General features: G+C 41.7%; 1 protein-coding gene across 2 annotated transcripts in view; it reads right to left on the minus strand.

The window, feature by feature from the left end:
* The window catches only part of LIPC (lipase C, hepatic type), a 284375-nt gene that overhangs the window by 211120 nt on the left and 45293 nt on the right, over positions 1-27962 (minus strand). For both annotated transcript variants that reach the window (XM_040413885.1, XM_040413884.1), the window contains exon 3: positions 6844-6912. In XM_040413885.1, coding sequence (XP_040269819.1) covers positions 6844-6912 — 69 coding nt within the window. The remainder of the gene's footprint in view (positions 1-6843; positions 6913-27962) is intronic.

Here is a 27962-nt window from a genome sequence, read left to right on the forward strand (position 1 = left end):
CTTGTGCAAATGGGGTCTTTCATGCTGTCATGCCTGTTGAGGGACCCTCGTATAAAAAGGCTGAAGGAGAACAACCTGTACTGGGTGGCCATGCTACTAGACTCCCGGTATAAGCAGAAAGTGGCTGAAATGTTACCGAATTACCGGAAGTCAGAAAGGATGCAGCAGTTCCAAAACAAGTTAAAAAGTATGCTTTACACAGCGTATAAGGGTGATGTCACAGCACAACGGGAATCTAACAGGGGAAGAGGTGAAAGTAATCCTCCTCCTACCACGACCACGCCGGCAAGGACAGGACGCTTTACAAACGTGTTGTTGATGGAGGACATGCAGAGCTTTTTAAGTCCTACGCATCGCCACAGCCCTTCGGGGTCCACCCTCAGAGAATGACTCGACCGACAGGTAGCAGACTACCTCGCCTTAACTGCAGATATCGACACTCCACGTCTTTCAAGTTTTGGTTGCCATTTTAAAGCATTTGTGATCATTTTAGCTGAGCAGCCTATCATTTTCTGCACTTCTTCATATGTTTTCCCCTCTCCAATCAACTTTTTCATCAAGGTACACTATTCTTCTGAACAATGTCTGGAACGACCCATTTTCTTCCGAATTTCAGAGAGAAATGCACTGTAACCAGCATGTACATTTGCTACCTTCCTTCCTTAAATAAGGGCAATAACTGCCACCTGTTTTTCAAAGAATGAATGACCTCACTCATTGAACTCCACACTGCTATTATTTTGAACATGCCCCTTTCATATAGTGATTCAATTATACAGAATCAGCAGCATGCATGCCATGACTGTTGGGTCTGTTGGATTTCTAATACTCTGCTAAACCTGCTAGCAAAACACCTATGGACGTCCGAATGAACCCTTATACTGCCCAGCCTGGTCCTGACCAAAGAGCTCTATGTGCCCCTTATATTGTTAGCATGAGGGTGGTAAGTGTGCAGGAGCCCTCAGTGACAGATATATATCCGATGAACTGTGCCCTGAGTGAAAGACTGAAACTGTTACTCTGTTTACCCTCATAGAGACTGTTAAGATGCCCATAGTAACCTCCAAGCTGTAACCATCAAACTTTCTACCTAATTGAAAGTAATCCTCCTCCTACCACGACCACGCCGGCAAGGACAGGACGCTTTACAAACGTGTTGTTGATGGAGGACATGCAGAGCTTTTTAAGTCCTACGCATCGCCACAGCCCTTCGGGGTCCACCCTCAGAGAATGACTCGACCGACAGGTAGCAGACTACCTCGCCTTAACTGCAGATATCGACACTCTGAGGAGCGATGAACCCCTTGACTACTGGGTGTGCAGGCTTGACCTGTGACCTGAGCTATCCCAATTTGCGATAGAACTTCTGGCCTGCCCCGCTTCAAGTGTCCTGTCAGAAAGGACCTTCAGCGCAGCAGGAGGTATTGTCACTGAGAAGAGAAGTCGCCTAGGTCAAAAAAGTCTAGATTACCTCACCTTTATTAAGATGAATGAGGCATGGATCCCGAAGGGACTGACAGTGGGGGATGCATTTGACTAAAAAAGGCCTGATGAGATGCCTTGAGCACACGCTGCTGTATTTAATCTCTGCATGCCGGATGACTTGCGTGACTTCTCCGCCACCAACTAGGGTTCAAGCCGCAATGTTTTAGGGCACTTTCTGCCTGAAAAACATCAGCTGCAACAATACCTAATTTTTCAGGCATGTACATGCCTAATTTTTCTGGGCTCTGGTGCTGCAATGTGGCTGCAAAAACAAAACAATAAAAAAAGGCACATACATGTGTCAATTCCCCTTCGTGATCCTTACCTTGTTGTGGTGAAGGGGCTTGCGTATCACAATGAAGCGATCACCTCTATGAGTGTGTTGGCAATGGCAATGTTGGCACACCCCAGATGAGATAAGGTCGTTGCTTCATTGTGAACAGACCAAAAGCGATCGGCTGGATAATTTTGCATAGAAAAAACATTAATTTTCTTTGTGATCATCTAAGGTGATCATTAAAGGGACACTGACAGGCCAAAACAGCATATATAGTTAGATATATCACATTACAGGTCTTATACAGTCTTTTAAAAGCATATAACTATCCCCCCTGTCCACCTTATAAAGAGCGAAATATAAAGTTTTATAACCTGCTTCTCCTGTCAGCAATCTGCCCAAGGGGCGGCGTTTCATGTGAAAATGCGCCCAGCCAGCCTTCCCAACTGCCGTTCTTAAGCCCCGCCCAGCTCATCATTATTCACTTCGCTGGGCGGCGGCTAGAACTCTCCCCAGTCCCGATCCTGCGCCTGCGCAATTCAATCCTCCGGGCATCGTTCATGCCCAATCTTCTAGCCGCCGCCCAGCGAAGTGAATAATGATGAGCTGGGCGGGGCTTAAGAACGGCAGTTGGGAAGGCTGGCTGGGCGCATTTTCACATGAAACGCCGCCCCTTGGGCAGATTGCTGACAGGAGAAGCAGGTTATAAAACTTTATATTTCGCTCTTTATAAGGTGGACAGGGGGGATAGTTATATGCTTTTAAAAGACTGTATAAGACCTGTAATGTGATATATCTAACTATATATGCTGTTTTGGCCTGTCAGTGTCCCTTTAAAGCCTACTAGGCCAACAATGGGCCCACACTGCAGAATCATTGTTTTCTGGGTCACTTAACTGTCACTGAACTACCTCAGCACGACCATAGGCTTTGAAAAACCGCCATCGCCTGCAATCTCCCAAACGTGCGCACGAGCACAGTCATCACTACACCAAGATTGACTCATAGAGGAATAAAATTTATGTCATGAGTGTGTCAACTATTGACAACTCTTTGCGGTTGTCTAAAATCTATTCGATACACGTCCCCTGATGGGGACGTAACAGGGATTAAACTGATAAGAATAGTACTACTTAACACACCACTCATATAGGGTAGCACAGTACATTGCATGGCGCACGCGCAGTGCCCCAAATTGGAAGTAAGAGGACCGACCAAGCATCTTTTTCCATCTCCCGGTTCCTAAAATCTATTCCATACTCCGGCCCCTGATAGGGGACGTAACAGGGATTAAACTGATAGGAATAGTACTACTTAACACACCACTCATATAGGGTGGCACAGTACATTGCACGGCGCACGCGCAGTGCCCCAAATTGAAAGTAAGAGGACCGACCAAGCATCTTTTTCCATCTCCCGGTTCCTAAAATCTATTCCATACACCGGCCCCTGATAGGGGACGTAACAGGGATTAAACTGATAGGAATAGTACTACTTAACACACCACTCATATAGGGTGGCACAGTACATTGCACGGCGCACGAGCAGTGCCCCAAATTGGAAGTAAGAGGACCGACCAACCATCTTTTTCCATCTCCCGGTTCCTAAAATCTATTCCATACACCGGCCCCTGATAGGGGACAAAACAGAGATTAAACTGGTAAGAACAGACTTTTTTAATTTAAAAAAAAGAGGAAAGGCTCTGCGGAGCTGGGGAATTTTTGGCCGCGTTACTGAACGCTCATGCACAATGGCTGTAAGCTCATGCGTCCTTTTGCAGAGGTGACAAACCAGGTCAGTCAAACCCAAGGCAACATCATCGACCTCATCCCATATGCGTTTTTTCTGGAGCGTGCCCTGTGAAGAGTGCTGGATCAGGCCGTAGATGAGCATGAAGAGGAAGAGTTGTGGTCACCATCACCACCAGAAGCAGCCTTGTCGTCATCGATTGCTGGACCTGTGGAAATGCAGAGAGAGGAGTCTGAAGAAGAGGAGTCAGAGGAGGAAGGTGGCTTTGAGGAGGTGGAAGACCAACCACAGCAGGCATCCCAGGGGGCTTGTTGTCACCTTTCGGGGACCCTTGGTGTTGTACATGGCTGGGTGGAGGAAGAGACCTTCAATGACGTCAGTGAGAACAAGGAACGGGACATGGCTAGCTTGGTATTCAACCTTGTGCAAATGGGGAGTTTGCGGTTGTGCAAATGGACTGTTTGCGGTTGTTTGCGGTGCATTATATGGGGAGTTTGGTCTGTCAGAGTTTGGTCTGTCACTGTGAAGCGGGCGTAACCCGTACACTACCTGATCGATACAACATCATACCTGATGTTTTAAAGCACGTTATTCCAAACAATTTAGGAATGTTAGGTGATTTATGCCCTTTATGGATTGAAACCCGACTCTGCGTCAACTACGTAATTTTCCATGGGAGTTTTGCCATGGATCCCCCTCCGGCATGCCACAGTCCAGGTGTTAGTCCCCTTGAAACAACTTTTCTATCACTATTGTGGCCAGAAAGAGTCCCTGTGGGTTTTAAAATTCTCCTGCCTATTGAAGTCTATGGCGGTTCGCCCGGTTCGCCCGTTGGCGAATATTTGCGGAAACTCGCGTTCGCCGTTCGCGAACGGAAAATTTTTATGTTCGCGACATCTCTAATTATAAGTATATTGAAGAGTTTATTATTTTCTATTTGTGCACTGTAGACAGCAATTTTTACATTAGGTAATATCCCATTTAGTATCTAATTCTAAAACCTGTGTATGCTATAAAATGACTTGAGATTATCACAGCAGTGTACAGGAAACTACAAACATGCCTTTAATGGCTGGTGAAATGATGATGAGAATTTCAGTGAAGATTTCCGAAAAATAAATTGGAAAAGAAAAGGCCAGTGGAGCAAGGAACACATTCTGTACAGAAACAAAATGAATATTTATTTTACTGATAAAACAAAATCAACAAATAATAAACCTATCCAAGAAATACGTATACTCTGATAGTGGTGGTGTGAGGTGAAGGGCGTTTGCTCACCTTAAAGGAGCTATGCCATAGTAGATGTAAAAAATGAAAATCAGACATCATATAGTACATGCCAATCTCTTTCTAACAAAGCTAGAACCAGCCCTGTACCTCACATGGGTCCAGAGAGACCAACATTCATTGCTGTAATTGCTCTGCTAGATTTTCTTCAGTTTGGCCACTCAGGGTGTGTGTCCTTTTTCAAGGGGAGTGTCATTTCTGCTGCAGCTCTTTCCCTGTAACTGTCACAGCTGCTAACAGAAAATATGGCTGATGCCAGTAGAAGGATGGGACTGAGCACCTGTGACAACCTCAGTAGATGGTTGTGCACATTAGTTTGCAGAGTAAACGCCCAGGGAGGGGGCATTGCAATGAAGTAAAGAGAATATCTCACAACTGGAGCATTTTTGTAACAAAAAGTAAATTGCAAAAAGTATCTAGTTATTCATGCTGAAATTACATTAAAGTAGCATTAAATGGGGGACTAACCCCTTTAACTTGAGGAAACTTAAAGGGGTTATGTCACTTCAGCAAATAGCATTTATCATGTAGACAAAGTTAACACAAGCCACTTCCTAATGTATTGTGATTATCCATATTGCTACCTTTGCTGGCTGGATTCATTTTTCCATCACATTATACACTACTCGTTTCCATGGTTATGACCACCTTGCAATTAATCAGTGGTGGTCGTGCTTGCACCCTACAGGAAAAAGCACCAGCCTATGTGCGTTCCCATAAGCCTGACCACCAAATAGGCCAGCGCTTTTTCCTATAATGTGCAAGCATTGATGAATTACAGGGTGGTCATAACCATGGAAACAAGCAGGGTATAATGTGATGGAAAAATGAATCCAGCCAGTGAAGGAGACAATATGGATAATAACAATACATTAGGATGTGCCTTGTATTAGCTTCTTCTTCATGATAAATGCTATTTGCTGAAGTGACACAATCCCTTTAAATGGGATAACTCAAGACAGCACCTGTTTAATAGACAGCCACCTTGACTATCAACTGATCAGAAAAAAAGTACTACTAACGGAAAGTTGTGCCATACTTTGACCCTGCAGAGCAAATTAAATATTACCTAGCACCCACTAAAATGAACAGGTGACCAAGTAATTTATGCAGTGTCAGACTGGACCACCAGAATACCAGAGGATCCTCCGGCGGGCCCAGACTCTGATAGCATAGTGAACCTCAAAAGTCCAGGAGAACAAAAACTCATTTGGAGTCAATCACTTGCCACTAGGATCAACTTCTTTGAAACAAAACCTATTATACTTTATTGAGCCCTGAGAATAATTTCCCCTGGTGGGCCCAAGGATCCCCAGTCTGACACTGAATATATGGCAGGACTCTCTATTTTGGATAATACAATGTAACGATAACTGGCCTTGGTCCTCTTGCTTACTCTGATAGCCCCGTCTTCTCCTCGACTGATAGGACCACAATCATGTTTGGCCCAAAACGAGTCAGAAAGAATAGCTGTTGACTGACAGCTACTGAAATTATATGGACACCTTTAGGTATTCTAAGCCTCTTGAAAAATGTTTGATAAATGTGGGGCAGGTCTCATGTGACAACTTTGAGGACCCTAATTTTATAGTAGATAAGTTTGTTCCTATGTGTTTTCGAACAACGGTTTCATTTCACATTATAATAGCTATTCTAATAATATAGCATACTGTTTACATAAGTATATTCACTTCAGGGCTCATGCACACAAACGTGTGCCACCCATTCCGTGCATTGGGGACCGCAAATTGCGATCCCCAATACACGGGCACCATCCGTGTAGCTGCTGCAGACGGATGCAGAACCATTCAAGTAAATGATAGATAGGAATATCATCAGTTAAGGGATGTTGTCCCTTTACTCCAGAGAAGAAGCAGAGAATAGCAGCATGTCCAACATATGTACAATATGCATTGCTTATTCAATGCCAATGATAAAACATTACAGAAGTAAAAATTCTGGAAAAGAACTATGATATAAAATAATTTAATATGACTATATCTGATAAAGTGCATCAGTGCAAAATACTATGGGTGCAAGATTACCTGCAGAATATGGACTACTGCTCAGATATTGTTGCATAGGTTTTCTTTCAGTATTTCCATCAGAAAGACCTAGAATTATAGACAATAAAAACATGAGAATAGCAATTCTAAAAAGTGACACATTTACAATTTAACAAACATAAATTCAACAACACAACTTGCTGGTGGTTTTTTCCAAAGATAGGTCAGGCTACTAATACATAAGATTAAAGGGTAATCTAGTAGAAAAAAAAAGATCTTGGATATGCAATGCAATGGTTTAAAAAATAAACTGGTACTCATCTTTCCGATCCCCACTCACTGACGTTCTCGTGTATTGACAAGAGAAGAAATGGCTGAGGTGCACTTAACAATTGTTGACAGCATTCACTATGTGTGTATACATAGATAACTGTTAGTCACTGATAACAGGACCCCCATGTACAACTGAACTCAGAAAGGGCCCAGAATAGCACTCGCTGGACTTTTTTCGGAACTCCCATAGAAGTAAATGGAGAGCATGCCGCACATGCGCAGTGTGCTCTCCTTTAATTTGGGGGCCCCGTTCTGGAGATAGGAGCATGTCTCAGAGGTAGTACCCACACCTATCTGACATTGATGGCATATCCTAGTAATATGCCATCAATGTCTGAGATTGTTATAACCCTTTAAATGTATAATTTCCAAGTGTTTATGAGCTCTCAGGAGTTCAGAGATAAGGGCTACAGGACTCAGTCAGCTGCTTTTAAGGATTTTATTGCGTATGTGAAACGATCCTGGCTGCAGAGGATAAACGGTTAAAAAATTTTTTTCATAAAGACTAGTGTTGGGCTACGCAGCCAATAAACGTGCAGGTAACTACTGCCATTCACTGTAATCCCGTAGCCATGTTGGCTACTGGCATTACAGTGATTGGCTGGCCTTAACGCGTCATAGGGTGCTTTATAGTACCTGATGACACGTGTTCGGCTCAGTCTTAGTCAGGGAGAGCTGTGCTGAAGAAGAGACAGATAGTGTAGGGAGTGAAATACTAATATTTTTATTGAAAAAACTTGTTAGAGACCCAAAAGTCCTTTTAAGGACTCTTGTATCTGGCAGCAATATAATTATTAGCGCAACCTGTGCTAAATTGCGTGGAATTGTTAGAGAGACCCAAAAGTCCTTTTAAGAACTATAGTTGTATCTGGCAGCAATATATATTTTTAGCGCAACCTGCGCTAAATAGCTTGCAATTGTTTTACCACTGCAGACAACGACATTATCTGCGCTACATCTCCTGTCTAATATGTGCACAGCCTAAAAATATCTGTGACATTCAGTGTACTTTTTCCATAGACGGTGTTCGCTGCGGACAGTTACATTAGCTGTGCTACATCTCCTGTATAACGTTTTAATATCCGAAATATCAGTGACATTCAGTCAAATTTTTTTGCTGCTGCTGGCAGCGACATTATATGCGGTACATCTCCTGTGTAACGTGTGCGCAGCCTAAAAATATCTGTGACATCCAGTGTACTTTTTCTGTAGATGGTGTCCGCTGAAGACAGTTACATTAACTGCGCTACATTTCCTGTATAACATTTGCGCGTCCTAAATATCAGTGACATTAATTCAGTGTAATTGTTTATTAGCCGGTGGTGACAGCGAGATTACTTGTGCTATACCTCCTGTATAACGTTTGTGCAACCTAAATATCAGTGACATTAATTCAGTGTAATTTTTTACTAGCCAGTGGTGACAGCGACATAACTTGCGCTACACCTCCTGTATAACGTTTGTGCATCCTAAAATTATCTGTGACATTCAGTGTACTTTTTTCATAGACTCTGCGGACAGCGACATTATCTGTGCTACATCTCCTGTTTAACGTGTGCACATCCTAAAAATATCTGTGACATTCTGTGTACTTTATTTGCGCATACACTTACAAAACCTGCCCTACTGTACGTGTGACATTCTTGCAAGCATATATACCATTTAATATGCGCAAGGCAAGCAGTAAGGGACGAGGAAGTGGCCATGCTGCGGATGGTGCATGCAGAGACTGTGGCCCTGGACGCGGTGAAACTGTGCCTGCTGCTAGAGCACAAGAAACACTTTCATCCACGGTACCTAGCTTCATGTCCCAGTTTGCAGGGCGGCGCAGGACACCACTCTCAAAGTCACACCAGTGCGATCAGGTGGTCGGTTGGATTGCAGCAGATAATGCTTCCAGTCGTTTAAGCACCACCCTGTCTTCCACAAAGTCCAGTCTCAGTAGCCAAGAGTCTGGTCAACAGAATCCTCACCCTGATACTCCACCCACCATGGAGAGTTTAGGCAAACAAGTGATCCCACACTTGGATATTCAGAGGAGCTGTTTTCATTGCCATTCCTTAATTTGGGCCTCTCGCCAAGCCCCCTTGAAGAGGGACATGAGAAGATCTTGTGCCCTGATTCCAAAAGAAGATGATGGTGGGGAACGGCAATTAGTGTTTCACGAGGTGGATGATGAGGCACAGTTGCCAATAAGTCAACCACAATTAGTGTCTCAAGAGGTTGATGATGAGGATGAGACACAGTTGTCAATAACTGAGGTTGATGCTAGGTCAACAAGTCAGGAGGATAACCAGAGTGAGGAAGTGGAAGAGGAGGTAGTGGACGATGAAGTCACTGACCCAACCTGGGAAGGTGGCAAGCCGACCGAGGACAGCAGTACAGAGGGGGAGGGATCCGCAGCACTGCAACAGGCTGGAAGAGGCAGTGGGGTGGCAAAATGGAGAAGGCAGGCCACACCAAGCAGGCCCGCAACTGTTCCCTGGAGCACCCCCTTGCGGCGATCTCCCTTGCCAAGGGGTAGGTGTTTTTGTGAGGAAAGTGCGGACGATGAAAGAATTGTCATTTGCAACCTGTGCTGTGCCAAAATGAGCAGGGGCGTGAACACTAGCAACCTCACCACCACCAGCATGATCCGTCACATGGCATCAAAGCACCCTAATAGGTGGGCCGAACGCCTGGGTCCAAAATCAGTGTCTGCGGGTCACACCACTGCCTCCTCTTCCCCTGTGTTACATGCTGGACAATCCCCTGTCCAAGACACAGGCCCAGATGCCTCCCGCCCTGCACCTGGAAAAATTGCTCCAAAAATTTCCAGCTGACAACGCTGGCTGCAGAGTAAGTAGTTCCTTGGCCAACTGAAGAGGGGATGCGAGGGGAATACACAGCAGTTCCAACAGAGGCAGGGCAACACTCTCCAAGGCCTGGGATAGTTTTATGACACCCTGCCAGCACCATCAACCTGATGCGCGGCCTAGTGTCACAAGGAGGGAAAATTTTGGAAGATGGTAAAGGAGTACGTAGCAGGCCGTGTCAGTGTCCTCAGTGATCCCTCTGTGCCTTAAAAGTATTGTGTGTCCAAACTGGACACATGGCACGAACTGGCGCTCTATGCCTTGGAGGTGCTGGCCTGCCCAGCCACCAGTTTTTTGTCAGAGCATGTATTTAGTGCTGCTGGTGGCATAATAACTGATAAGCGCATCCGACTGTCAACTGAAAATGCTGAGCGGATGACTCTAATAAAAATGAACAAGACCTGGATTGCCCCTGACTTCTCTACTCCACCAGATGAAAGCGGCTGAACATAAAGGCACTCTAAATGTGGCTTTTATGGTGTATTAAATATACTGTATTCCCATGCATCCCTTCCACCAGTAAAAAGAGTATATGGTTCAATCTCCCTTTTCTCATCCTTCTACTCCTCCTCCATCATATCAACATATTAGGCTGCCCTTGCTCTTAATGTTTTAGAAGGTCAGCTCAGCAGCAGGCCTTCACCCATAATGTTTTAGAGGGTGACCAGCAGGCCCTCGCCCATAAAGTTTTTGAGGGTCACCAGCAGGCCCTCGCCCATAATGTTTTAGAGGGTCACCAGAAGGCCCTTGTTCTTAATGTTTTAGAGGATCACCAGCAGGCCCTCGCCCCTAATGTTTTAGACAGTCAGATCAGCAGCATGCACTCGCCCCTAATGTTTTAGAGGGTCAGCTCAGCACCAGACCCTCACCCCTAATGTTTTAGATGGTCAGATCATCAGCTGGCCCTCTCCCCTAATGTTTTAGATGGTCAGATCAGCAGCAGGCACTCGCCCCTAATGTTTTAGAGGGTCAGCTCAGCAGCAGGCCCTCGCCTCTAATGTTTTAGAAGGTCAGATCAGCAGTAGGCACTCGCCCTTAATGTTTTAGATGGTCAGATCAGCAGCAGGCACTCACCCCTAATGTTTTATGGGGTCAGCTCAGCAGCAGGCGCTCGCCCCTAATGTTTTAGATTAGATCAGCAGCAGGCACTCGCCCCTAATGTTTTAGATGGTCAGCTCAGCAGCAGGCCCTCGCCTCTAATGTTTTAGAAGGTCAGATCAGCAGTAGGCACTCGCCCTTAATGTTTTAGATGGTCAGATCAGCAGCAGGCACTCACCCCTAATGTTTTATGGGGTCAGCTCAGCAGCAGGCCCTCGCCCCTAATGTTTTAGATTAGATCAGCAGCAGGCACTCGCTTCTAATGTTTTAGATGGTCAGATCAGCAGCAGGCACTCGCCCCTAATGTTTTAGATGGTCAGATCAGCAGCAGGCATACACCCCTAATGTTTTAGAGGGTCAGCTCAGCAGCAGACCCTCACCCCTAATGTTTTAGATGGTCATATCAGCAGCAGGCACTGGCCCCTAATGTTTTAGAGGGTCACATCAGCAGCAGGCCCTCACCTCTAATGTTTTAGATGGTCAGATCAGCAGGCCCTTGCTCCAATAGTTTTTGAGGGTCACCAGCAGGCCATCAATCATAATTTTTCAAGGGTGTGTATGATGCCCTCTTTTATGTGTAATAAAGGGTGTATTGTAATGCCGATTCCTTGTAATTTTTGGCAGCCCTTTCACTTAGGGCATAGACTTTATGAGTGTAGGAGTCCCACTACCTGAACAATTGTACCTTAATCTGAATGAGGCTCTCCTTTATGTGATATACAGGTTGTATCGGAGTGCCTCTTCCTTGTAATTTTTGGCAGCACTTGCACTTTATATACAAGTAAATATACAGGAACAAATGTTTCCTAACATCGATTTTATCTTTGTTTTTTTGCGTATTATTGTCAGTCTGTAAAAGTGGCGTACTACTCTGACAACATCATTCCCAGCAGCGACCTGGGAGTCCAAGATGCATCCAGACATCCTCCCCATGCTGTTTCCAAACCATGTCAGTGGTGTTTCCATCAATTTCTGACCTTTTCATGTGAACCAGACACCCTCCCCTCTTCAGAGCAAGGGGTGCCTGGTTTAATGTTCGGGTTCTCCCATTGACTTCCATTGTGCTCGGGTGCTCGATAGATCACCCGAGCATCTCGAGGTGTTCTACTCGAGCACCCGAGCACTTAGGTGCTTGACCAACACTAATAAAGACCCATTGGAAAAATGTTTTAAGCCAAAAATAAGTATAATCCAATAATAAAATGTGTGACTTTTGTACAACAAAAAACTGCCATTCATCTTTTGATTTATTCCCTCTGCCACAATAAAAAATACTACATTCTAGGTTATGGAGTACTGGATCATTCTTCTTGTTTTAATTTGTTGAACTAAAATGCTAAAGAATCCATGTAACAAAAACATCTACCACTTCATCAAAACCCTTGATATCTGGTGAGCTGCACTATTTCTTTCTCTTACACCTTCGACCTTTTTCACTTGCTGGTATTTCCAAACATTATACTCAATATATTATGGAGAATTTTGGCTACATAACTTCAAAGGCATAGTTCCATAAAAAAGGGGTATTTTTTTTAACTCAATATTCATAGAAAATAATTTTTTCAAACTATATTTTATTTATTTATCATTTTGACAGTACTATGTCATTGAAATGAAGCACACTATTGTCCTTCTGTGGTAGTCAACACAGAGCAATAAGAGTCCTGTATAGATTGTTAGTTGTCAAGATAATCCTCATTATAAAAATAGGTGTACAATTGGGATAACAGTATATTATCTTGATACACATATATACACTCACCTAAAGAATTATTAGGAACACCTGTTCTATTTTTCATTAATGCAATTATCTAGTCAACCAATCACATGGCAGTTGCTTCAATGCATTTAGGGATGTGGTCCTGGTCAAGACAATCTCCTGAACTCCAAACTGAATGTCAGAATGGGAAAGAAAGGTGATTTAAGCAATTTTGAGCGTGGCATGGTTGTTGGTGCCAGACGGGCCGGCCTGAATATTTCACAATCTGCTCAGTTACTGGGATTTTCACGCACAACAATTTCGAGGGTTTACAAAGAAAAGGGAAAAACATCCAGTATGCGGCAGTACTGTGGGCGAAAATGCCTTGTGGATGCTAGAGGTCAGAGGAGAATGGGCCGACTGATTCAAGCTGATAGAAGATCAACGTTGACTGAAATAACCACTCGTTACAACCGAGGTATGCAGCAAAGCATTTGTGAAGCCACAACACGCACAACCTTGAGGCAGATGGGCTACAACAGCAGAAGACCCCACCGGGTACCACTCATCTCCACTACAAATAGGAAAAAGAGGCTACAATTTGCACGAGCTCACCAAAATTGGACTGTTGAAGACTGGAAAAATGTTGCCTGGTCTGATGAGTCTCGATTTCTGTTGAGACATTCAAATGGTAGAGTCCGAATTTGGCGTAAACAGAATGAGAACATGTATCAATCCTCTGATGGCTACTTCCAGCAGGATAATGCACCATGTCACAAAGCTCGAATCATTTCAAATTGGTTTCTTGAACATGACAATGAGTTCACTGTACTAAAATGGCCCCCACAGTCACCAGATCTCAACCCAATAGAGCATCTTTGGGATGTGGTGGAACGGGAGCTTCGTGCCCTGGATCTGCATCCCTCAAATCTCCATCAACTGCAAGATGCTATCCTATCAATATGGGCCAACATTTCTAAAGAATGCTATCAGCACCTTGTTGAATCAATGCCACATAGAATTAAGGCAGTTCTGAAGGCAAAAGGGGGTCCAACACCGTATTAGTATGGTGTTCCTAATAATTCTTTAGGTGAGTGTATATATATATATATATATATATATATATATATACAGTGGGATGCGAAAGTTTGGGCAACCTTGTTAATCGTCATGATTTTCCTGTATAAATCGTTGGTTGTTACGATAGAAAATGTCAGCTAAATATATCATATAGGAGACACGCACAGTGATATTTGAGAAGTGAAATGAAGTTTATTGGATTTACAGAAAGTGTGCTATAATGGTTTAAACAAAATTAGGCAGGTGCATAAATTTGGGCACTGTTGTCATTTTATTGATTCCAAAACCTTTAGAACTAATTATTGGAACTCAAATTGGCTTGGTAAGCTCAGTGACCCCTGACCTACATATACAGGTGAATCAAATTATGAGAAAGAGTATTTAAGGGGGTCAATTGTAAGTTTCCCTACTCTTTTAATTTTCTCTGAAGATTAGCAACATGGGGGTCTCAAAACAACTCTCAAATGACCTGAAGACAATGATTGTTCACCATCATGGTTTAGGGGAAGGATACAGAAAGCTGTCTCAGAGATTTCAGCTGTCTGTTTCCACAGTTAGGAACATATTGAGGAAATGGAAGACGACAGGCTCAGTTCAAGTTAAGGCTCGAAGTGGCAGACCAAGAAAAATCTTGGATAGACAGAAGCGATGAATGGTGAGAACAGTCAGAATCAACCCACAGACCAGCACCAAAGACCTACAACATCATCTTGCTGCAGATGGAGTCACTGTGCATCGTTCAACCATTCGGCACACTTTACACAAGGAGATGCTGTATGCGAGAGTGATGCAGAGGAAGCCTTTTCTCCGCCCACAGCACAAAAAGTGCCGCTTGAGGTGGGCTAAAGCACATTTGGACAAGCCAGATCATTTTGGAATAAGGTGCTGTGGACTGATGAAACTAAAATTGAGTTATTTGGCCATAACAAGGGGCGTTATGCATGGAGGAAAAAGAACACAGCATTCCAAGAAAAACACCTGCTACCTACAGTAAAATATGGTGGTGGTTCCATCATGCTGTGGGGCTGTGTGGCCAGTGCAGGGACTGGGAATCTTGTCAAAGTTGAGGGACGCATGGATTCCAGTCAGTATCAGCAGATTCTGGAGACCAATGTCCAGGAATCAGTGACAAAGCTGAAGCTGCGCCGGGGCTGGATCTTTCAACAAGACAACGACCCTAAACACTGCTCAAAATCCACTAAGGCATTTATGCAGAGGAACAAGTACAACGTTCTGGAATGGCCATCTCAGTCCCCAGACCTGAATATAATTGAAAATCTGTGGTGTGACTTAAAGAGAGCTGTCCATGCTCGGAAGCCATCAAACCTGAATGAACTAAAGATGTTTTGTAAAGAGGAATGGTCCAAAATACCTTCAACCAGAATCCAGACTCTCATTGGAATTTACAGGAAGCATTTAGAGGCTGTAATTTCTACAAAAGGAGGATCTACTAAATATTGATTTTATTTCAATTTTGTGGTGCCCAAATTTATGCACCTGCCTAATTTTGTTTAAACAATTATAGAACACTTTCTGTAAATCCAATAAACTTCATTTCACTTCTCAAATATCACTGTGTGTGTCTCCTATATGATATATTTAACTGACATTTTTTATCGTAACAACCAACGATTTATACAGGAAAATCATGACGATTAGCAAGGTTGCCCAAACTTTCGCATCCCACTGTATGTATATATATATATATATATATATCTTTATGTATATACATATATACTTATAATATATATATACTTATAATATATATATACTTATATTATATATATATATATATATATATATATATATATATACACACTGCTCAAAAAATAAAGGGAACACAAAAATAACACATCCTAGATCTGAATTAATTAAATATTCTTCTGAAATACTTTGTTCTTTACATAGTTGAATGTGCTGACAACAAAATCACACTAAAATAAAAAAAATGGAAATCAAATTTTTCAACCCATGGAGGTCTGGATTTGGAGTCACACTCAAAATTAAAGTGGAAAAACACACTACAGGCTGATCCAACTTTGATGTAATGTCCTTAAAACAAGTCAAAATGAGGCTCAGTAGTGTGTGTGGCCTCCACGTGCCTGTATGACCTCCCTACAACGCCTGTGCATGCTCCTGATGAGGTGGCGGACGGTCTCCTGAGGGATCTCCTCCCACACCTGGACTAAAGCATCTGCCAACTCCTGGACAGTCTGTGGTGCAACGTGACGTTGGTGGATAGAGCGAGACATGATGTGCCAGATGTGCTCAATTGGATTCAGGTCTGGGGAACGGGCGGGCCAGTCCATAGCATCAATGCCTTCGTCTTGCAGGAACTGCTGACACACTCCAGCCACATGAGGTCTAGCATTGTCTTGCATTAGGAGGAACCCAGGGCCAACCGCACCAGCATATGGTCTCACAAGGGGTCTGAGGATCTCATCTCGGTACCTAATGGCAGTCAGGCTACCTCTGTCGAGCACATGGAGGGCTGTGCGGCCCTCCAAAGAAATGCCACCCCACACCATTACTGACCCAATGCCAAACCGGTCATGCTGGAGGATGTTGCAGGCAGCAGAACATTCTCCACGGCGTCTCCAGACTCTGTCACGTCTGTCACATGTGCTCAGGATGAACCTGCTTTCATCTGTGAAGAGCACAGGGCGCCAGTGGCGAATTTGCCAATCTTGGTGTTCTCTGGCAAATGCCAAACGTCCTGCACAGTGTTGGGCTGTAAGCACAACCCCCACCTGTGGACGTCGGGCCCTCATATCACCCTCATGGAGTCTGTTTCTGACCGTTTGAGCAGACACATGCACATTTGTGGCCTGCTGGAGGTCATTTTGCAGGGCTCTGGCAGTGCTCCCCCTGTTCCTCCTTGCACAAAGGCGGAGGTAGCGGTCCTGCTGCTGGGTTGTTGCCCTCCTACGGCCTCCTCCACGTCTCCTGATGTACTAGCCTGTCTCCTGGTAGTGCCTCCATGCTCTGGACACTACGCTGACAGACACAGCAAACCTTCTTGCCACAGCTCGCATTGATGTGCCATCCTGGATAAGCTGCACTACCTGAGCCACTTGTGTGGGTTGTAGACTCTGTCTCATGCTACCACTAGAGTGAAAGCACCGCCAGCATTCAAAAGTGACCAAAACATCAGCCAGGAAGCATAGGAACTGAGAAGTGGTCTGTGGTCCCCATCTGCAGAACCACTCCTTTATTGGAGATGTCTTGCTAATTGCCTATAATTTCCACCTGTTGTCTATCCCATTTGCACAACAGCATGGGACTGTTGCTTCCTAAGTGGACAGTTTGATTTCACAGAAGTGTGATTGACTTGGAGTTACATTGTGTGGTTTAAGTGTTCCCTTTATTTTTTTGAGCACTGTATATATATATATATACTGCAAGGAAAAGGGGGCCAGTCAGCACATCCCAATGTGCAGGTGCATGTTGCCATTGCTAAATACACACTAAATACACACAAAAAAATGCAGTGCAACAGCACTCTGCAAACCAAATAAAGTGCATAAATGTCATGATAATGATAAAAGTTATAATATTATTTCTATGCTCATTTAGTAAATTCATGGAGTGTTGGTTCCACATGCATGCAGGGTCCAATCTGCTACAGGGAACGCAGATACCAACATGCATGCTGAGCCCACTCTGCACCTTGCCTGTTGTCAAATGGCTTCCAATAACAGTGAGAGTCTTTCAGAGATTGCCTTGATGTTGTACAAAATATATTTGCTAAGAATCTCAAATTTACTAAATGAGCATAGGATTAATATTATAACGTTTATCATTATCATGACATTTATGCACTTTATTTGGTTTGCAGAGTGCTGTTGCACTGTATTTTTTTGTGTTTATTTAGCAATGGCAACGTGCACCTGCACATTAGGATGTGCTGACTGACCCCCTTTTCCTTGCAGTCTGTATTAGGTGTGGCTGACTCCACTAAGTCTTGCACCCCTGACCAGCCTGTCTGCCACATGGGCTGTTTGTAATTAGTGTAAGTATAAAGCTGTAGCCTGCTCTCCTGAAACATTTTGGTATCCGGAGAGGTATAGGGTGGACTCTCACTGTTATTAGAAGCCGTTTGACACCAGGTAAGGTGCAGAGTGGGCTCAGCATGCATATTGGTATCTGCGTTCCCTGTAGCAGATTGGACCCCGCATGCATGTGGAACCGACACTCCATGAATTTTATAGTGGCCGTGAGGGCTCATTACAGGTAGCGTTTAGTGTTAGGTTCCCGTCTTACAGAGATTGCCTTTATGTTTGGCAGACGGGCCCAAATCATTTTGTACAAAATATATTTGCTAAGAATCTCAAATTTACTAAATGTGCATAGGATTAATATTCTAACATTTTTCATTATCATGACATTTCTGTACTTTATTTGATTTGCAGAGTGCTGTTGCACTGTATTTTTTTTGTGTACAGTATATATATATATATATATATATATATATACACAAAAGAGCATTGTGTTGATCAGTGTAATATGTGATGTTCTATTTGTGCCCCCCTCTTCTGGCCTGACTGAGAGAGTTAAGTGAAACTGTCTGATATGCTAGTCCAAATAAAGAGGAAGTTAAAGGGATTTTCAGAGTGTTTTATACTTCTGACCTACTTCTGGTCATAGGATAGGTCATCAGTATGTGAGTTGGTTGTGGTCCGACTGTCGTTCGATCAGCTATTTGAAAAGGCTGTGGCGTTACGATGACCACTACGGCCTCCTCACAGTTTAACAAGCACAGTACCATCCATTGGATAGTGGCTGTGCTTGGTATCACAACTCAGCCCCAGTGAATGGGTCATAGACTGGGAGCAGCTCTTATCACATAATACTGAGGATAAACGGGAGAGCTTTAAATCCACATTGGGTAATTACACTGAAAAATGTAGGTAACAAGTATAAATGGATAAAACTAAACCCCACATGACTGACAATAAAGGGTATTTGAAAAATACAAATTTGAGGGGTTAGCTGTAGCCTTTGAAATTTAGAAAGGGCTTAATAAAATCTGTAAAAAAAGAGATAAAATCTGTGAAAAATTCACAAAAAACAAACAGGTGGCAAAAGATAGCAAAACAAATGCCCCAAAAATTATTTAAATATATAAATGATAAAATCCAAGGTCAGAGCAGGTAGGTCTTCTAAATAATGGAAAAGGGGGGGGGGGAAGGAATTCACTGAACTTAAGGAAAAGACAGAGTTACTAAATGTTTTTTTAGCTTCTATATATATATATATATATATATATATATATATATATATATATATTAAAAAAAAGGAGCTGATATTGGTGGTACCAGAACAGTTCGTAAGTCCAGTAATATACCCATCTGGCTAACTGTTCATATGCTAAGTTAATAAGCTAAGTTAAATAAGGTAAATGTTAACAATGCTCCAGGTCCAGATGGATTACACCCAAGAGTGCTTAAAGAGCTCAGTTCAGTCATTGCTGTGCCGCTGTTTATAAATTTTTAGAGATTCTCTAGGTACTGGTACAGTGCCAAGTGATTGGCGCAAGGCAAACATGGTGCCCATATTCAGAAAGGATCTAGGTCCTCCACAGGTAATTATAGACCAGTTAGTTTAACTTCTGTTGTGGGAACAATGTTTGAAGGACTCTTAAGGGACTATATACAGGAGAATATAACCAGTAGGGGTTTACCAAGGACAGAAGTTGTCAGACTAACCTGATTTGTTTTTATGAGGAGGTGAGTAGAAGCCTGGACAGAGGGGCGGCTGTGGATGTAGTGTTTATGAATTTTGATACTGTCCCTCATAGACGTTTAATAGGTAAAGTAAGGTCTATAGGCTTGGAAAGTATAGTCTGTAATTGGATTGAAAACTGGCTGAAGGACCATGTCCAGAGAGTTGTGGTCAATGATTCTTATTCTAAATGGTACCGGGTTATAAGTGGTGTACCCAAAGGTTCAGTGCTGGGTCCTCTATTATTTCATTTATTTATTAATGATATTGAGGATGGGATTAATAGCACCATTTCTATTTTTGCAGATGACACTAATCTATGTAGTACTGTGCAGCCTGTGGAAGATGTCCATAAACTACAAGCTGACTTGGACACTCTGAATGATTGGGCATTAAAAGAATTAAATGTATTTAGTCTTGAGAAGAGATGTCTAAGGGGGGACATGATTAACCTATACAAATATATAAATCGGCTGTACATAAAAAATATACTGAAAAGCTGTTCCATGTGAAATCCCCTATAAAGATTAGACCACCTGGAGAAGAAAAAGTTCAGTCTCTAGAGGCGTTAATGATTCTTTACTGTGAAACAATGGAATAGTCTACCTAAGGACATGGTCACACCAGGAGCAGTGGGCAATTTTAAAAAGGGTTTAGATTAATTTTTAAAAGTAAATTACATTAATGCTTATGAAAATGTGTGGAAATCTGAGTCACTCCCTTTTCTAAAACTAGCTTCTATTTTTAACCATATCAATCATGTAATTATGTAAGTAATTACATGATTATTATGACAATCTCTTTAAAGAGCCAGGACAGGAAGTAAAATACATGGAGAGACCTCCAAAAATGATATCCAGAAAACTAGCCCCTTTTTGTAAAATAAAAATGACAGAGAATTGTCAGATATAGGATGGTAATATGTGATTAAAATTCTTTTGATGGAAGTGTCCCTAAAATGCAACGCTTCCACATCCCAACAGTTCTGGATCATACATGCATCTAATGAAGGCTGGAGAGGTGACTAAGGCTACTTTCACACTAGCTTTGTTTAAAATTCGGCGTTCAATTCCGACACCGGAACTGCCCGCCGGATCCGGAAAAACGTGTGAAAACGGATTACATTTGAATCCTAATAAGGATTTTGATCACAATGAAAAAATGCATTGGAAAAAACGGATCCGCCATTTATGGACTTTAACATTTTTTTTCCCATTTTTCGGTTTTTCAGTTTAACATGCAAAAGCCGGATCCGGTTTGACTGAACACACGGCGCCGGATCCGGCGTTAATGCAAGTCAATGGTAAAAAGACCGGATCCGGCGTTCAGTCAAAGTGTTCAGGATTTTTGGCTGGAGGTAAAAATACAACATGCTACGGTTTTCTAAAAAGCCTGATCAGTCAAAAAGACTGAAGAGAAGACATCCTGATGCATCCTGAACAGATTGCTCTCCATTCAGAATGCATTAGGATAAAACTGATCAGTTCTTTTCCCGATTTGAGCCCCTAGGACGGAACTCAGCGCCGGAAAAGAAAAACGCTAGTGTGAAAGTACCCTAAGACCCTACCGCACAATGACACTTTTAATTCTTGGTAGTAAATGTTGAAAGCTATGTTGTGTAACTGAATAATGTATCAGCCACCTTTATATAAGTGAATGCAGGCAAAAAGTTTTATACATGAGACCATTGTATATTTTGTGCTATGAGACTTTCTATATTGTTTGAGGCATCTTATACTTTAAATGAACAAGGTTTTATTTTTTTTAGATGAGTAATCCAAAAAATGCTTCAGGTGACATGCATAACTTGTTCCGCTCCAGGCATTTTATCTTTGGGTAAATTATTCCCTAAACATAGTGATATTTCCATTTATTGCTGCATTCTAAAATGTGCATTAAGAACCTGCAGAATAGCCATTCATCTAGAGAATTTGCAGTTGTAACATTTAAAGTTACTGTATATTTAGACATTCAGCTGCTAGATTCAGAGCAGCAGGGATACTTTTCTGTCAGAGGTCGAAGGTAGAACCATGAATAATTTGGAAATTGTGCCAGCAAGCCCCAAAGGCAAACACTTTGCAATCTTAGAAGAACATCAGTGCACATTACGCCTGACATTTAGAAAAGTGATATTTGTGGTTGTAGAAGATTTCTAAATTAACTGTTTCTCATCTAGCTACATATTAACATAAAAATACAATGAATTCTCTTTCAAATGATCACCTAAAATCGTAGGGAAAAATGTCTTCTATAGCTGTGGTCTTCTTAAATAAGAGAACATTATACATAAGAAAGCAGAATTGATAATCCATCATAGGTAGTCTTCTCAAACTGCTGTTTTTTGGAGCGTTTTTACACTATTATCAAAAATAGCAAAAAATAGCAAAATGGAATGATATTTTTAGGTTTGCTCATATAAAGACTCTTGGAAGTACAGTACTGGCGTGTTGATAATTCAATGCTAATGCAACACTTAAAATCCCATTTCTAATATTAAGAGCATTTTGCTTATTCCTTTTTTGGACAACCAAAATACAGGGCCATTGGGTAGAAAAAGCTATAAAAAAAATGAGGACTAGAAGTTTCTAAGTGTATATGTAGTGCCTTCATCTGAATCAAATAACGGTCTAAGAAAAGATAAACCTGCTGGGCAAGGTCTTTTTTCAACCTTTGGTTATTTAATGTGTATGGCAAATTGCTGGAAATATTTTATCTGGCAGAAAAGTCTAGTACATTTTTTGTGGTAGCTTTTGGGGTGAGAGTGTTAGATTTGGTGACACTGACAAGCTGTGTAAACTGATTAGAAAGTCCAGCATGGTAGTTGGATGCCTGCTTTAAAGTTTTGAATGTGCCCATGAGCAAATCTCAATTTTGAGTATCTGAGAGAGAAACCTGCACGTTTATTTGTTATTACATTATAGCTCTAGTTTAACAATAATTTCAATCTTTGCAATACTGGCAATCCAGAAGATACGAATCACATACGACAATTACATGGAAAATCATTGTGCTCTACTCTGTGAGCATGACATGCCTAAAAAAGATCTAATTCTATATAATATTGTTATAATTCCACAATGTTAATAAAATCTACACTATCAGTGAACTAATTGTATAGATATAACCTACGACATAAAGGCTGAAAATGTATGAGTATTTTCTTTCTATACAATATACAAATATTGTTAAAATCCTTATATTTTGTAACTCGTATCATATATAACTGTAAAATCATTCAAAAGATTGTTACAAAGAATGTTAAGGAAGTTTATGGTGATTGTGCAGAATCTAAACCATCACTTATATTCCTTGGATCCCTGATACTCAGCCATGCATGTACAGCAGATGTCAGGTCTTAAACGATAGCGCCCACTCAGGAGCAGAGTGGGTGCCAAAGCTGTCAGGTGTCTGTTGTTTTAAGCAGCAGACACTTGCTTCAAGTGTCTATGATTGGAGACAACTACGATCACCAACTACAGCATTGTGGGGATATCTATCAGGAGCAGACTGATCCTGGTGATCAGACAGACCCCCCCCCCCCCCTCAATGATATTGCTGGAGATTTCCAGTTGATATGGCAACCAGAAGCCTTGTGAGGGCTCCCAGTGAATTTTCCATAGACCATGGTAAAGCATCAATCTATGGTAGAAGGCATCTGATAATAACATGTTCACCTAGGGGGATTAAAATAAAGTAAAAAACATTTAAAATCATCTCATTTCCTCATTTATCATATAAACACAAATAAACAATAAATAAGATACATACCACAACATAGCATCAATGAAAACTACAGAACCCCCCCCCCCCCCCTGCACTGCTCCGTAGACAGAAATATAAAAGGGTTATGGGAGTCAAAATAAGGCATTGATAAAAAAAAACTTTTTTCAAAGTTTTTAAATATTTTATAAAGTATTAAAGGGGTTTTATGGGATTTTAATATGAGGATAGGTCATCAATATCAGATTGTCAGGTATCCGACACCCGGCACCCTCGCCGATCAGCTAGTTGAAGACTGCGAGCGCAAACTTGAATAAGTTTAACTTGTATAGGAACGAGCTGTCCCATTGAAGTGAATGGGACGGCTTGTAATTACACCTGTTCACCGCTGCGATGTCGATGGCACATGGGGCGCAGTCTTCTCTTCAACCAGCTGATCAGCAGGGGTGCCGGGTGTTGGACCCCCACTGATCTGATATTCTTTCACAAGTCCGTGTCTGTGCTCAAATCCATGAGCAGGTGGTCAGTGATGCATCTGTGAAGATGTCCGTGAAGGATCCGTGTTGGGTCCATGTGTCCGTTTTTTGCTGTCCATGTTGCATCTGTGCTTCACTGACACTGAACAGCTGAAAAATAATTTTCAAAGCATCTCTTCTTAATGATCCCTGAAACACGGATGCAACACGGATGGCATCCGTGTTGTATCCGTGGTTTTCATGGACTCATAGACTATAATGGACATGATTGATCCGTGAACACGGACAAAATAGAGCATGCATCCGTGCTAAAAACTCTGACCCACAGACCGTGCTAAAACACTGATGTCTGAATACACACATTAAAATGAATGAGGACGTGCGCTGTCGGTGGAGAACACGTACAGCACACGTCTGTGAAACACTGATGTGTGCATGAGGCTTTATCCTGAGGATAGATCAGCAATATTAAAATCACGGAAAACCGCTTCAAACATTTGGCACCACTGTAATCATACTAACCTGCAGAATAAAGGTAATGTTTCTTTTTACTGCACAAAGAACTGTCTAAAACGTGAACCTGTAAAACGATGATACAATTGCATTTTTTCCAATAGATTTTTTTCCTAGTACATTGTATGGAATAATAATCGTGCCATTAAAAAATATAATTTACCCTGCAAAAAGAAAGCCATCATATGGAAAAAAAAAATAGTTATGGCCATTTGGAGGCAGGGAGAAAAAGGCAAAAATTAAAGTTGTTTACAACGGGAATGGCTTAATAAAGTTATATATTAACTTATATCAGTATAACTGTAAATAAACAGCATACAAACATTATGTCTACCCAGATTATGGAACACAAATATCTGATAATAAAAACACATATTCTGCTTGATATGATTGTACCTTTTATTGTTTGTATGTCTATCTATCTATCTATCTATCTATACTGTATCTTCATTTTATTTATTTCAAAGCTTAGATTAGGAACACTACCCAATTGTCTTCTTCTTTCATGAACCCAGTGCTCAATATGAGTTTTCTGTCCATGGTTTTTATACAAATGGAGCTCATTACAGTATCTCATTTGCCTGTTACAATACTGGTTTGTGCTTTCAGTCTGCCATCAAAGAAGGAGCATAAATTAATGGGTTATGGGCAGAAGGGATGGTGCCATTCGCCATTGCAATACATACAGTGAGCGTGAACTAATTTGTTTATATTTTGGTCTTCATATTTTCTTTATTTTGGTCAATTACCCAGGACCCTCCTCCCGACTTGTCATACTCCAAACATGTTACCCTTGAAATAGTGTTTGACTATATTATTCCAATGACTGGGCCGAATTAAATGAATAGAAACATCAAAGTAGAACCTGCAATAAGTCATCAAGGCTGTTTCTACCCAAACATTTCACCTTGAAAATCTTGGTTTGATGAAAAATATCTTCAATTGCTATGGACACTTGCTAAATGCATTGCCTTATGCACATTCTTCTGCAAAACTGAATCTTAAAGGGAAGGCATGAAATCACTCAAAATACCTAAGAAAAATGTACATGCGTTGGCATCTTATTGTCTGCGCTTTCTGATTGCAGATGAATAGTTACTTGCCAAGTATTCTTTGCTTTCCAGGAAATTGGAAATAAGTTTTCTTGAAAGTGGCAGCTCTAAATGCACTTCATGTTAACACTTCTCCCCGGCCAAGAGGGGTTCACAAAGCATTAGTAATACTGTGGAAGCATAATATCTGTTGGCTTTCTTTCTTCAATATTTGTAACATAGTGAAATATATCTGATGGAAATCCACTTTAATGCCTCAAACTTAGAAGTAATGCATTTCTTAAAAGAGCCCCTCACTATGAAGATATTGTTCTAAACTACATCATTGTTGCGTGTCTTGAAGGAAAGGGCATACTTAATGTGCATTTATAATATCCAATTAAATGCTCCAGTACCTTTATATATAGTTCTCCACAAACAACGCATGCCACAGGCTTTTCCTTCAGCTTTCTAATCATCCAAGAGGCAAGAGCCGACAGTAGGAACAACATCACATAAAATCCTTGCTGTAACAGCACACTCTAAAACTCGGTATTTTTCCCATGCATCCAACTTAAATCTAATTTTTTCTTGGCAGGATTAGCAGAGGAAATGATTTGTTTTTGTACTGGGGAATGCTTTCCAGGTGCAAATGTGTTGTATTGATATGGCTGACTGACTCAATAGGCAGACACATGGTCATTTTTAATTGAAAGCTTGCACAGAATAGCACTAAAATGTAATACAAATAAAATGAACACGTATTGAATGACTAGAATATTATAAACTTTATCACAGCAGGTTTGAAAGGTACTGCTTTAGTAAGCATTTACGTTTTCAATAAGCATTCTTTTTTAAAAATATTGCCTTCCGTTATGTCCTTTAATATCACATTCTGTGGGAAAGTTCTGACCCATATGGACTGAAAGAACAATGAAATACTGAGCTCAAATATACCTCCATACAGGTAAAATAATATTGCTAAGCACAGCAAAAATAAGTCTAAAGATACTCAAACAACTTGGACACACCATGGGCAAATAGAACTGCCATACAGTGGTCAAATAATACTTCCATAATACTTCAAGGGGTTGTCTGGTTTCAGAGCTGAACCTGGACATATCCCCATTTTCACCCAGGCAGACCCACTGATATGAGCATCGGAGCATTTCATGCTCCTTTTCTCTTCTTTGCCCTGAGCTGAATCATGCAGGGTAAAGGATTTTTTTGGAGATCTGGTGATGTACCGGGCTCTCCATGGGGAAAGCTAGGCGGAGGCATCCGCCTAGCAGTGAACCCAGTGACGCCACTGGCACTGATGGGTAGGCTGTAGTGCTGCCCTAACCTGTAAAACCCGCCCATCGGTGCTGGTGATGTCACCGGGATCCCTGCTAGGCGGAAGCCTCTGCCTAGCATTGTAAAAACATAAATAAAAAAGCACATGCCCTGCGCAATACAGTGCAGGGCAAGGGAGAGCATTGGAGCATGAAATGCTCCAATGCTCATGTCAGGGGGCCAGAGGGGTGAAAATGGAGACGTTTTATATATAACCTCTTTAACTATCAATATAATATGCCGAAATAATTCTATACTGTTCTAGGACCTTTTGCAGTGTCCCAATTCTGATTGCAGATCTAATGTTAGTCAAGGCAGCTATTCAGTCAGATTTTTATCATCCATTTTCAGATATATACAGCATTTTTCATAGAAAAGTCAATGAAGTCTGGAAGAATCTTGCTGTCTATTAGGGGCCTACAATATAGCAGAAAATATGTATGTGGTATATGTGATTGGCTGGAAAATCTATGGAAGATTGAACCAATTTCAATGGTAAAACTACTTTATTATTTAAGTGCATGGACTGAGTGGCATCTAAACATGTCTTGTACTGTTAACCTGGGCCCGTATGAGCTGGACATCAGGCGAGAGCGGCTCTATTTTCTGGTGCTGGGTGTACAGTCCAGAACACTGAAGATAGTCTTGTCCTCACCATAGAAAGTGACTATTTCCAGTTTCCAGTGGCTATTTCTGGCTTTTGATGTATGGACTTGGTTTATCTGGTTTTATTTTCAGTTGTTATTTATTACAAATTTTCAACAGCTTTCAATTTCACTGCATCTGCAGACTGTGACTTCTGCTTCTCATTGAAACCTGTCAGAGAACGATTCTGTTAACTGGATCTGTAGCTCTTCTCTCTTCACTTCTGACAGCCTATTAACACTTATGTAAGTTACATTCTTATCAAACTGATCAGACTTTTGGTCCAACAAGAATCAGAAGCGGTGGGGACAGGAGATCAACACTGGACCGGGAACAACTTTGAACAGGTGTGTGCGTGTGTGTTTTTCACTTTTACACCATGCCTGGCCCTAAGGACATGTGTAGTTCCCAGTCTTGGGCAACCTCCTTAAATACAGTTAATAATTTAATGAGTTATTCACTTCTTTCTCCTGATTGAACCTCAGCAATCAGTTGTAGCAATCAGATGAATCTGTCAGTCACTGTCAATTTGCATGCAGCACTACTACATCCGAGATAGACTCATTCAAATCAATGGTTTGTCTATGTCATGCAGAACAGGACAGGTCCTAAGAGAGATATGTTCTTTTGTGGCCAAGAGATGATGAAC

This window comes from Bufo bufo, chromosome 1 (genome assembly GCF_905171765.1).
Source record: "Bufo bufo chromosome 1, aBufBuf1.1, whole genome shotgun sequence".
In the NCBI taxonomy this organism is placed as follows: domain Eukaryota; kingdom Metazoa; phylum Chordata; class Amphibia; order Anura; family Bufonidae; genus Bufo; species Bufo bufo.